The following is a 13018-nucleotide window of genomic DNA, read 5'->3' on the forward strand; positions in this document are numbered from 1 at the left end:
GGGAGCACTGTCAGCATGGGGCCAGCCAGCCCTGATACTTTCCCAGAATACTTTCCGCTTCCAAGAAGGACTTCCTGAGCCAAAAGTGGTGTCTTTTGTCTTTAATATCCCTCAGTGGACTTTTCTTCCATCAAGCTGTAGAGCAGCTCTTTGAACTCACATAAGGGAGTCTGTGTTTTGCATTGTGGTGCTTGTCTAGAACTTTGGCTCTGACTGTTGGGAAAAGTTGCCTTCTTCCTGCTATTTTTGTATTTCAGGGTTTATGACAATCAGAGCTACAAAAGCAGTGGCCCAGATTTGCTGCACAGGGCCAGCTAATTGCAGTTGTTAATCTTTTCCTAAACAGAAAATAATGCCCACAGGTGTGCAGTATTCCTTATATTTGAATAGAACTGGGCCCTGGATATATTTTGTTTTATTTTTAAGTGTGGTACTTTTTGTTGTTTCTTGTGAGGCAGGGTGGCAGCTTGGTTTGCAGGATGAACAGTGGAGGAAGATGAAAGGGCAGTGGCAGGAACAGAGCAGGGCCTCTCAGGCCAAGAAGAATGTCCAGACTGCTGGGATAAATCTGGATAAACCTGGCATGGGGAGAGCCTGGGCCATGGCTGGTGTGTGCATTGATCCTAATATTTTATTGTGATTGGAAAGCAATAGGATGCTACCAATTTTGATTCAGTTTCTGCTTAATCTTGTAAAAATGCTGCCAGCAATTTTCAATTCTGCACTGAGAGTGTTCCCAACTTGGGGATCAGCTCTAAACACTGCTGCAGTTACCTTGGAAACGTGTGTCAAGTCACTCAAACTCTGTTTCAGTCCCTGGTGCCCTTTCTAGTCCATTGCTGCTCTCAAACATTTGCCACAGATAATTTCTTCTGTTTCCCCATCGTTACCATGGGGTCACTGAGGACAAAAAGGACAAAAACACCCAGCAGGAAAGCAGAGCTGGGACAGAGCTGTAACATCCTCCTCAGGCCAGAGCAGGAGGCCAGGGCCCCCTGACAGCATGGAATCTGCCATGAATCCTGGTATGGTTTGGGCTGGAAGGGACCTTCAAGATCACCCAATTCCAACCCTCTGCCGTGGCAGGGACACCCTCCACTGTCCCAGGCTGCTCCAAGCCTTGTCCAGCCTTTGTCCTTGGGGACTCCCAGGGATCCAGGGGCAGCCCCAGCTGCTCTGGGCACCTGTGCCAGGGCCTGCCCACCCTCCCAGGGGAGAATTCCTCCCAATATCCCCTCTAAGCCTGCCCTCTGGCCATGTGAAGCCATTTCCCCTTGTCCTGTCTCTCTCCTGTGGGTTCCCTTCAGATGCTGGAAGTCACCTGGACATTTTCTTCCCGGCTGCTGGCAAAGCCCGAAGTTCCCTCGCTCATTCCCATTGTTTATGCTGCCTTTTCCTGCTTTGTTTCAGCTGAAGAAGAAGCAGGTCTATGTTGAGAAGGTGGAGAAGATGCAGCAGGCCTTGGTTCAGCTGCAGGCAGCGTGTGAGAAGAGGGAGCAGCTGGAGCACCGGCTGCGCACCCGCCTGGAGAGGGAGCTGGAATCTCTCCGCATGCAGCAGGTACCCCTGGCCCTGCTGGGCTCCTGCCCCACACACAGGAGAAAGGCACTGCAATTTTTATCTTGTGTTCTTAAAAAACTTCTTTTTCACTAGTTAGATTCATGGATTTCCTGGCTATTATATTGCTTTTACCTGATTTAATTCTGTTTCAACCAGAGAATTTAGATAAGGAGCAATAGGGGATCCATCCTGTGACAAGATCAGCCTCATAGCTACATGCTGCTGTACCTTTAAATACCATGGTTATGTTTCTTGAAATGATTTAAAAATTCTTGTTCACAGTTTGTGATTTTACATAAAATTTGTTAACAACTGGCCTGAAAAGAGGCCCTTCAAAAACCTTTTGAATTTGAAAAAGCACACAAGACTAAACTAGTAAAGCCAATTCTACAAATGCAGTTGATGGAAATAGATGGGAGTTTCATATAGACTGTATTGCAGTATTATTATGAGTCTTTTTCAATGAAAAGAATGAATGAGAAGTAGATTGTGCAGATGTGTTAAGAATTGCATTAACTTTAGCCTATGTTAAATACAGACAAACTGTCAGGTGTCTGAATTTTACTGGAAATAGGATGCAGGCCTGTGTTCTAAATCACATTTATTTTCAGCTTACTTTTATCCCCTAACTTCCATCTCTGCATAGGAATATTTAAATATTGGGGTTTTGCATAGGTTTTAGTAGGAGTTACAGTAATTTGATAAACTTTTCTGTTACACTTTTTGGAAGATCAGGTACTCTAAACCCCACAACTTTTTACATTGAGCCCAAGTCAACACCAAAATTGTTTTCCTGTCATGGTTAAAATTCTGAGCTCAGAATAAAATAGTTAGTCTGCCCTATTCCTATTCCTTTAAACTATTTATTTTATTTTTTAAGTCAAATGTCTTGTTAATCCCACATGACACTTCCATATAAAACTGCAAGTTTTATTCATTGAACTATTATCTGAGCAAATCTCCACGTTTCCTTACTTTAAAGGGAACACTGCCTGCCTTCCAAATCTTGCTTTAGAACTGAATTATTTCAGTCCCCAGCTATACACTGATCATATGAATGTAGTAATCAAATGCTTTAAAAATATTTTGGATTATATTTTTTGAAGGGATGACACTAGTCAGTGCCTTGCTGAACACTTGGGAGTCAGTCTGTGTTACACCAGGCATTATGGAAAGGCTGTGCACATCACACCTCTGTAGCACAGTCCAGCTCTGGGATGCATATTTGGGACTTTGGAAAGGCCCAAATACACATCTTTGGAAAAAAAAAGATACTTTTGGGGAAAAAGGGCCTTGGTAGCAGTATTTTGCATCTCAGGTATTTTCTTGTTAACCTGCCCAACACAGCATAAAGCCACTGCATTTCCCTCTGGGGGGTTCTTGTGTCAAAGCAGTGACAAAAAGCAAAGCAGCCAACCCTGATCCTTACAGCTGCATCCTGAGACTCCTGTTTTTGTTTGCTTTGTTCTCTTCCTCCTGGGGATCAGCGTCAGGGCACATCTCAGGCTGCCAACGTCTCTGAGTACAACGCCACAGCGCTGATGGAGCTCCTGCGTGAGAAGGAGGAGAGGATCCTGGCTCTGGAAGCTGACATGACCAAGTGGGAACAGAAATACCTGGAGGAAAGTGTGATGAGACAGTTTGCTTTGGATGCAGCTGCGACTGTGGCTGCTCAGAGGTAAATGGGACTTTTCACAGGACTGGGATTATTTTCTTTTTCCAGCTGAATGTCATATTTCCCACCCAGGAATGTTGTCATGCCATCCTCTTGTGATTGCTCATCCTGTGGTCTGAACAGCTCCTCAGAGCTCTGCAAGCAAGTGGAGCTTGGCTGCTCTTCCTGGGAGCTGTGCAATTGCCAGCAATTAGAAATGTTTTTCCAGGGGAAGATTCCTCCACATGCAGGATCCATTTTCCAGACTAAAATTGTTCTGAGCCATTCCTAGATGCTGTTGATTCAAAGGAGAAGAGGCTTGGTTTTTTTTTTTTTATTTTTAAAACAGGAATCAGTCCTTGCTGAAGTCATGTGAGATGGGGTGAGCTTGGTGATTCACATCATTCACCCTGAATGGCTTCCTTGTTCTCCAGAATGTTTTTGCAAATTACTTTGTGGTATTGTCTGGTTACTAACCAGAAGCATCTACTAGGAAATTCTGCTCAAAACATTTCTGCTGTGTATGGAAAGCACTGCTTGTGGGGGTGGGAAGGGTGTCTGAAATTTGGTAACAAGCTCCCATTCCAAGACAACTGTACAGAAACACTTATTATGGCTGTGAATAGGCCAAGTGCCTCAGCTGGTTGGTAAACAAGAGCTGTTACTGGGGTGCATCTCCTTAGCATTAGGCCTTGCTTGCATGTCATTTCATTGCTCACTAGTTTATGGTTCTGGACAGCAGATTTTCTTGTAGATTGTTTCATGAGCCAAATCCAGATAGGGATGTTATCACAACTGGCTTCCCAGCTTGTAAGATCACACTGGAATTACAGGGGTGAAGCTGCAGATCTGCTGTGTTAGTGTTTAAAGACTTATCTTATCTTGCTCCAGAAGGAAGCTGTTATTTTAGGTATTGATGCTTCTTGTGCACTGTTTTCCACCTCCCCAGAGATTCCCTAAAGGCTCCAGCTGCTGCTTGTGCTTAGAGGCCATGTCATATTTTCAGCGTGGGCTGATAAGTTGGGGCCTGGTCTATTGTTTATCATGGACTGGGAGGGGATGTGTTAGGCCTGCTCAGGTTTCACTAAATGAACAAGAATGTTGTCCAGTCAGGAAAGAGCCTCTGCTTTTCCATTTCCATCTAGATTCCACTAATTCCATTGGCAACCTCATCAACACTGTCCAGATTTCTTTCCCTTTCCTTTTTACCAGTGGAAGCTGGCATCCCTTGGGAAGCTGAGGTTGCAGGAAGGATGCTTTAGAACCCAGGCAGGAGCTGGGTCAGGTTGGGTTTCTTCTCATGCCCTGCCATATTCACAAGTAGAATGAAATACTCATTATTTGGTTAATGGACTGACCAACTATCACAGTGTTAACATTAGCCCTTATATGGAATCAGCCTGGCATTCTTTTCACCTTATTCCAGAGTTTTTGGACCAAGCTGCTTAAGATTGCTTAAGAAACTTCCATGCCTTGTTCCCTTTGATATTCACATCCCCTGTATGATACTGTTGGAAGGGGAAGGGAAAAAGCTTTTAATCTGAAGTTGGAGAAAAGTGCCTGGTGTTCCTTTCCCCTCCTTCTGTCCTTGGATTTGCCTCCTTGATCACTTCAGAGTAGTTTAGGTGAGGCACTGTCCCAAAATGGACAGGAGGTTGTTGTTGTAATGATCTGCATATTTTTGTAATCCCTTTTCACTAAGACACAGACAAAATTAGGAGTTGGATTTTTGGAAGACATTGAGCCAGCTTAAACTCAAAAAAAAAAGTGGATACCCATGTTTGTTCCATTTGAGCAGTACTTTTGTGCTGCAGGGGGGAAAGCAGCAAACTTAGCAGGTCCTTCATGGGCTGTCAGGTCCTTCATGGGCTGTCAGGTCCTTCATGTGCTGTGCTGCTTGTTCCAGGGACACCACGGTGATCAACCACTCGCCCAACCCCAGCTATGACACCTCCCTGGAAGCTCGAATCCAGAAGGAGGAGGAGGAGATCCTGCTGGCCAACAGGAGATGTCTCGACATGGAGGGAAGGTAAAGTGCACTTTGGTCCTGTCTGGCTTCTCTGGGACAGGGATTTGAGATGAACTGCCTGGGTAGACGCCTCAGAACCAGAAATTCTTGTGTCTTCACCAGCAGCAGCCATGGCAAATGCCAGACACTCATTTGGCCAAGGAAGTATAAACACAGCAATCCAAAACCTGTCTTGATACTGAGGGCTAATGCAAAAAAGTCTTGTGTTAGATTTTTTTGCGTCTAGCTTGTTCCTCTTCTCTCTTCAGGGCATCTTCATCAGACCCCAGGCTCCAGCCACCCTTTAACAGGCTCACAGAGCTGTTTTCCCTGGGGTGAGGCCCCCAGTGCAGACTCCCCAAAATGTGTTAATTCTTTCTCTTGGTCTCGTGTTATTCTCAGGTTTGTTTCAGAGCTCCTTCCATGGCTGTTTAGAGCAGTTTCCAGCATCCAGAGGTGGGTGGGTGTATCCCACTCTCTCACATGATCTGCTCTGTGGGCCAGAGAGCAGCCAGTGCCCAGGACAATCTCCTGGCATCCTCCCTCCACCTCTCCAAGTGCCTAGGGAGCCCTAATCACAGCCATGGGCACACTGAGGCCTCAATCCAGGGGGATGGGAGACTCTTGTTAAACTGTCCTTTTTCTTTGCCCCAAAGGATTAAGACCCTGCACGCCCAGATCATCGAGAAGGATGCCATGATCAAAGTGCTGCAGCAGCGTTCCCGCAAGGAGCCTGGCAAGACAGAGCAGCTCTCCTCCATGAGACCTGCCAAGTCCCTCATGTCCATCTCCAACGCTGGCTCAGGCTTGCTGTCCCACTCCTCAACCCTGAGCAGCACCCCCATCCTGGAGGAGAAGAGGGAGGACAAGAGCTGGAAGGGCAGCCTGGGTAATTTCCAGCTACCAGTGGCAATTCTGATTCAGAGCCAGTGCTTGGAGGGGAGGCAGGAGCAGCACAGGAGGGTGTGTTGGACAGACAGAGCAGCTGGCCTGGCCTGCAGTAAAGCTGGCTGCAAGATAGGACACATTGGAAAGAGCTGCTTATTTTAATCACTTCTGGCAATTAGTCACTTCTGATACTCAGGCTTTGCCATTAAATATGTAAGCCTTTATTCCCAGTTTGCCACCTGACTTTAGGGATGTCTGGGATACAATTTTCAGGGTTCCCAAGCACTTGCTTTCAGCTGGGTATTACAGCTGGATGATGGTGTAAAGTCTCCTTGAATTGGAGCAGAGATTTTAATCAGGATTTCTGTCCTGTAGTGTTGTGCCTGCACCAACATGACTCCTATCTGGAATGGCTCAACAGCATTGTTCTGAGAAAGGGAGCTGTAACAAAGCAAATCCCAGGTGATTTTTTTTTTCCCTGGGAGAAGTTAGGCTCAGAACTGAGAGTAAAAAACCCCTGAAATGTAAATGAGGACCTGTTGTAGAGTGTGTAGAGTAGTGCCCAGCTGCAAGCAGCAACATGGGGACACTGCTATTGCTCAGGTACTTCAGCACCCAGGAGAGGAAGGTGCTGTGCAAAGCAAACCAGTGCTGCCTCTTGAGGGAGGGAACACTTTCCAGCTCCTGGAGCAATCAGTGCAGAGTGCTGCAGAGCTGATACCAGTTATTTTGCTGTGACTGTGACATTTCCTTCCCTTTTCCCACACAGGTGTTCTGCTGGGAACAGAATATCGCTCTGAATCCATCCCCTCCACCCCCTCTCCTGTCCTGCCCTCCACACCACTGCTGTCAGCCCACTCCAAGACAGGCAGCAGAGACTGCAGCACCCAGACAGACAGGGGCAGTGAGCAGGGCAAAGCTGCTCCTTCCCCTGCAGCTCCCACCCCAGCACGACTCCCCAGCACCAACCTGAGCTACAGCGCAGAGAAAACAGGTAACAGAGCTCAGCCCCAGTGCCAGGGGCAGCCTGCCACCCACCCACCATCTCTGGGGCAGCCCTGACCTCCCTTCCTCCCTCCCTCCAGGCCAACTGGGGTTAGTTTTTGTGAGGACAAGTGTGATTGAGTGGTCTCAAACACACTGAAGGAATAAAAGAAAAGCCTGAGGAGTGGCAGCATAAGTGTGGGCACGCTGGGCAGGGAGGTGCAGCAAGATTTGAGAATTGAGAACGGGGAGATGCAAATCCCTGGGCAGTCTCTGAGTCAGTGTCTGCTCTGAAGTAAGTTGTGAGTAGGATGTGGGGTTTAAACACATGAAAATGGGCTGTCCAAACTGGCTATTGCATTGAGGGGGCATCCAAAGCCAGGTGGACTCAGAGAGGGGTAGGGAGAAGGAGGAGAGGGAGCTATCACAATAAAGCTGTCTTGGTACCATCCCAGTCACAGGAGCAGCTTCAGCCTTGGAGATCCACTTGACAGTGACTGTCCCAGGAGCTGAATTTGCTTCCCACAGAGCTCCCAGCTGGCAGGAGCTGCTCATTTTCCAGCCCACTCTGCCAAATCAATGCAGATTACACAACCTTGCCTCTTCTCCTTACAGACACATTACAATGCTGTTGTTCTTCATGGCAGAGAGTGTTTGGCTGGGCTCTGCCTCCTGCCCATGCTGTGCTGTTTAATGGGTATTGAGGGAGAACAGGTCTGGTGGTGAAAATCCACCCTGACTGCATTGGTTTACATGCAGTCACTCCAGTTTTGTGTGGATTTGTGTATCAGTGGGAGGTACCCAAAGGGAATTTGATAAAATTGCTTTATTTGTCTGGCTGCATACGTGGGAATTGAATTTTTTAAAACTAAATAAGTTATTAGCTGTCTTTAGCCAATGATACAAGATGACTTAAAATGTTAATGTCACATTTTTAACCTCATTGAAGTTACACCTTTAATTGTCTCTTGTTTTTCCTCATCACATAGATGGGCCACTCTTCCACTCCAGCACTCTTGAAAGAAAAGCCCCTGTTCAGACTGTGGGGCAGGACCTCCCAGATGGAGAGATGGTAGAATACCTCATCTGAAAGGCTGTACCAGGATCTGAGCTGGGATAACAGTAGCAAGAAATTTTTAAAAGACATTTTTATTGGGAAAAAAAAAATGTAGTACCTGAGTAATAAAAGAACACTCAGCTGTTTGCTCTTGTATATTATGTCTCAAAAGTTTGGACAGGTTAATTTATAATTTGTTCTAAATTATAAAAAACCCGTAACACTTGTTCTTTGAAAGTTTCCCCTTCTATTTTTTAAATACTGGATCTGGTAACATCTGGAGAAAAAAACTAGAGCTTAGGTGCACTACATCTGATATTTCATTTCAGTGTTTTGAAAGTCTCTTAAGCAGCAGTACCTGCTCTCACAGGTGCTGATACATGTCTAGCCTGAATGTAGTGAGGTGAGCTTAGTGGCCTAAAATGATCAGAACCAGGGACATGGTTGTGAGCATCCCTTAATGGTGTTGGAATACAGGTGTTCTGGGGAGCTTTGACAAGTCTGAGCTGTGATCAAGGGAGATTTCCCTTTCACTTCCTCTTTCCTCTCAGAGTAGGTGTTTCATGTTCATAGGCTGAAAAGATCTCCATTTTCAGTGTGGTAACATTTTTTTTTTACTTCCCAAATTCCTTTTTTAATTATTTCATTATCAAAACAAACTACTCTGGTGATTAATGTCACATTTCATATTTGTAGTTCTTTTTGCAAGATTTGCCACACTTTTATACGTAAGTACTTTTTCAATAATTTTTACAGTGGATAGTAAATAATATATTGCATTTGTGTTTTACATAAATTAATAAGGAGAATTTACAGGCCCAGCCCTGATCTGTTAGATCAGATTTCTGACATCATAATTCCATTGGCTTTAGTGAAACTACTTCAAATTTACTATAGCTCAAGTGGGAAGCCCTGTTGTAGATATAACAACTTAATCTACTGCATCTGTGGAGATTTTTCTCTGTAGCAGACTTTTCTATATTTCAAATGCCCTTCAACTTTGTATATTCCTCCTTTCTGGAGAGACTGGATTCTTTTTCACATAGCAAAGCCTCAGAGGTAGAGCTTTAAAGAGAAGCTCTGTGTAAAGGTTCAGATGGCAGATTCTCTCTTTTCAAAATACTTCTTTAATTCATCTGAGTGGAGGGAGCAGTTTAAAGAAAGTCCCAGAGGCATTACAGAAGAAAGTTCCATATTTAAGTCATGAGATTCACTTCCAGATTTTTGGGAACTAGCACAGATGCAGCAGTGCTTTGGTTACAGAAACTATAAGGAGATATTAAGACCAATAGAAGTACATGAGTATTTTTTTTTTTGTTACTGTCTTTGCATTTTATTAAAACACTTCAATATTAATTTCTGTTAAAACCTACTCTTTTTTTGTACTTGAAAATTAAAATATTTCATTAGCCAGTGGTCACACACTGGGAACCTGGCTAATTTCAGCTTTCTGTGCAGCAGTAGAGTAGCAAAATTTTCATTTCAGATAATTTCACCCCAGAAATAAGGAAATCCAGCAATTAATTATCACAGAGTTAGTGAATGTCTTTAATTCCTGTTTGACCCTACTGCTGTGGTGTTCAAGTGAAATGGCCTCACCAGCCCACCAGGGATCACAGGAGTTCCACAGTGGGAGGGCAGAGGAGGTGCCTAAAGCTCAGCCCTGAGCTTTCCTTCTGATAATAATCACTTCAAATCCAAGGAAAACCCTTCCCACTGTTTCTGGCAGCTTTGCTGCTGGTCAGGGATCTTCAGGCCACATTCCCAGTCCTGCAGAAGGCAGAGGTGGCCAGGGGTGGGCTGGGGGATGCTGTGGCCAGGCACAAACCCCTTCCATCAGCCAGGCACTGCCAGGCTCTGTCTGTCCTGTGGGACAAGGTCTGTCCTGACAGGTCCAGACCTCCCTTCCCTCTGAGCCATTCCCCACTCTTTTGCAGGCACTCTGTCCACCACCACTTCATTCTCATCCCTGAGAATGTCTTGCTTTTATTTCTCTTGGCTTAATTCCATCACAGTTTATGAAGTAATGCCCACCCTGGATGATTTGATTTCTCTTCCTCCTCCACAGTTGTTAAAAATTCAGCTTTTCTCATTAGCTCAAGGTTTCCACCTTTCTGACATTTCAGCATAAGTATCTATATTATATTTTGTAAGTTTGGCTTAAAATGAGCAAGGGAAATCAAATGCCATTGAGTGGCAGTGTGAGAGGGGGGGAGAACTGTTTGAATGCTTTTCTCTTCCTTTAGAGTCAGGAAAAGTAATATTCCATCATTACAAATACATTTCAGCATCTGGAAAGAAGTTTTATGACTGTAGGGCTCTAAATAAACAGTTACAACTCTCTTGATTCACATAAATTCTAAAATGTCTGGGAAATTTTGGATATTTTACAGATAAAACCTCTTTCAGAAAACTGATTTTCCCCAATCAGTATTGGCTGTTCAGGTGAAACTAATTGGTTTATCCTCCCTGCAGCTCACTGTTTTCAAGTGGAGGGCCACTGCATTTTATTTTTACAAATCAAAAAAGGACATGATAGCTTTTTGTGAATAAAATACAGCAACTATCTCCTCCAGAAATGGAAGCCAGGCTGTCTCTGACAGCCTGAACCATCAGGATTGCAGCAGCCTTGGCAGTTCCTTCCCCATTGAAGTAATTTTGGAAGATGGTGCAGTTTCACACTGCTTAGGTCGGGCTCTTTGCCCTATTTTGTAATTTCAATTTCTTCCAAAAAAGCAAAACCCCAAAAGTTTGCTGTGGAAGCTGGAGGTTGTTTTCTTGGGAGCCATCAGGAATGTATTCTTCCCCTGGAGCTTCCTCAGAGCCATCCTGATGTGAATGTAAACGAGCTGCTTGCTTTGAGGAAGATGGATGTGTACTATAGTCTTCAGTCTCTGTACAGATTTTTATTTTGTTTTTAAAACAGAACCTGCTTTAAGGAGACAAACTGCACACCTAGTTCCTTTGCCTTCTGTAGAGCTTATTTCTAGTAGAAAGTGGTTTTTAACAATGATTGCAACGACCTTTGCAAACCAAAATTTTAGACTAAGAGTTTTTCTTAAACTCGGGTATTAGAAGCAGAATTGTAGCTTTTATAAAGAAAGCCACATATTCTTTGTAGAGCAAAACAAGAAAATGAAGTTTAGTTATTTTTCCTCTTTCCTTTCACTGCTTACAGAAAGGCCAAACTCCCAAGTCCTTCCCTTGGGCAGTTCCTTTGTGGTTTCACTGCTCCAGGAACTACCTGAGATCCAGAGACTTTTGTTCCACCTGGCCCAAGGTTGTTATTAAATTCAACAGCTCCTACCTGGCAGCTCCTGGGGGGGTTAGAGCAGAGATTTAATGTCTGGGGACTCAAGGGGATGTGTGAGGAGTCTGCAGGGGGACACTGAGGTCACCACGTGTGCTGGGCTGGAGTTCTGCCCGTGTGGGCTGTGCTGGAAGCTGAGCACGGCCTTTGCTGTGGTTTTTGGGGCTGCCTGAGTTGGGGGGACACTCTCAGAGCTTGGGGGACACTCTCAGAGTTTTATCCAGGCCCATTTCTAAGGCCACCTCCTGCTCCAGGGGCCAGCAGTGTGTGGGACACGTGTGACACCCCTGGACCGAGGCTTTGCACGCCAGACAAACCCAAATTCTCACCAGGCAAACCCAAATTCTCACCAGACAAACCCAAATTCACAGCAGACAAACCCAAACCCGGAGTGCCCAGGGCAGGAGCAGCCCGGGGGAGCTGAGCTTCCCCTCCCCAGGGCTGGCACAGCTTATCCTGGATTCACCCTGCTGCCCTGGCTGTGCTCTGTGCCAGGGGCTGGGAGGGGGGGAGGGTCTCTTTTCATGTATTTGTATAGGGACTCTTTTGTAAAAGTTAGTGGTTTTATGTCTAGGAAGTAAAAAGACATTGTAAAATGTAATTGTACTGTATTTATGAAGAAAATACATTTCTTTTCAAAAAGATCTTCTTCTAAGTTGGTTTTAGAGTTTGGTTTCCACCACCATCATCTTGCAGGGTTTTTGGGGGGCAAATGGCTTTGAGAAGTTTCCCTCCCAGCAGGGTTGTGGTCTAACAGGGGCCCAGTCAGCTGCTTCTCTTTGGGACCCAAAATATCAAAGCATGAATTAAAATACTAAAGTTTACCATTTCACAACCATAGACAGTGTGTCAAGAGAATGATCTTTCCTATATCAATCTATATTGAAATGAGTCACGTGGTTTATTTTTTCCCCCTTTATTTAAACCATCCAAGTTTATTTTGTAATTTGTGACTGGGCTGTTTTGTAATTCAGCTGTTGAAACAGCCCTAAAGTCTTTGAAGGTTTATGGCAGCTTTAATTCTAGAAAGAAAACAAAATAGTCAGTGTAAATATGCACTAAGAAGTCTTGTAAATGTTGTGTATCCGTGTATTTTTAAAGAATGGATCCTGTGTTTTCAGCTTTTTTCCACTGATTTTCTTGTTTTGCAGTAAATTTGTTTGGTATGAGAAGCTTATGGAATACAAAACAAAAACAATCTTCACCTTCCCTCCTCCTCACTACTGCCTGGCCTCTGTTTTTGGGTTTTCAACTCCTAATCGGAGATTTTACAGGATAAAGTCATTGTCATTCCAGTCTCTTCCCTTTAGCATCCCGAATTATTTTTCCCTCTGGCCAGCCCCGCAGCTGCCCACAGCTCACACCTTTTAACAGCAGATTAGCAGCACTTGGAGCTGCGGTGAGAGCCACCTCTCCTTTGATGCTGGTCCCTTTTCCAGACATCTGAGGGCATCAGCACACGAGCAGCCTTCAGCCCTGGGAGTATTCCCCACATCACAGCCTGCACTAGACCCTTGTGCCTTTTGTTCCTCTATTCTTGCTGCATTTTGCTGCCTC

The 13018-nt window shown here is 44.9% G+C and overlaps 1 protein-coding gene across 3 annotated transcripts in view; it reads left to right on the forward strand.

Moving 5' to 3' along the window:
• AMOT (angiomotin) overlaps positions 1–12681 on the forward strand; it is a 61437-nt gene extending 48756 nt beyond the window's left edge. For all 3 annotated transcript variants that reach the window (XM_077185866.1, XM_054641540.2, XM_077185865.1), the window contains 6 exons: positions 1411–1560; positions 3048–3238; positions 5121–5243; positions 5879–6111; positions 6880–7104; positions 8084–12681. In XM_077185866.1, coding sequence (XP_077041981.1) covers positions 1411–1560; positions 3048–3238; positions 5121–5243; positions 5879–6111; positions 6880–7104; positions 8084–8184 — 1023 coding nt within the window. In that variant the 3' untranslated portion in view covers positions 8185–12681. The remainder of the gene's footprint in view (positions 1–1410; positions 1561–3047; positions 3239–5120; positions 5244–5878; positions 6112–6879; positions 7105–8083) is intronic.
• Positions 12682–13018: the final 337 nt, after the last annotated feature.

This window comes from Agelaius phoeniceus, chromosome 14, assembly GCF_051311805.1.
Source record: "Agelaius phoeniceus isolate bAgePho1 chromosome 14, bAgePho1.hap1, whole genome shotgun sequence".
Taxonomy (NCBI): domain Eukaryota; kingdom Metazoa; phylum Chordata; class Aves; order Passeriformes; family Icteridae; genus Agelaius; species Agelaius phoeniceus.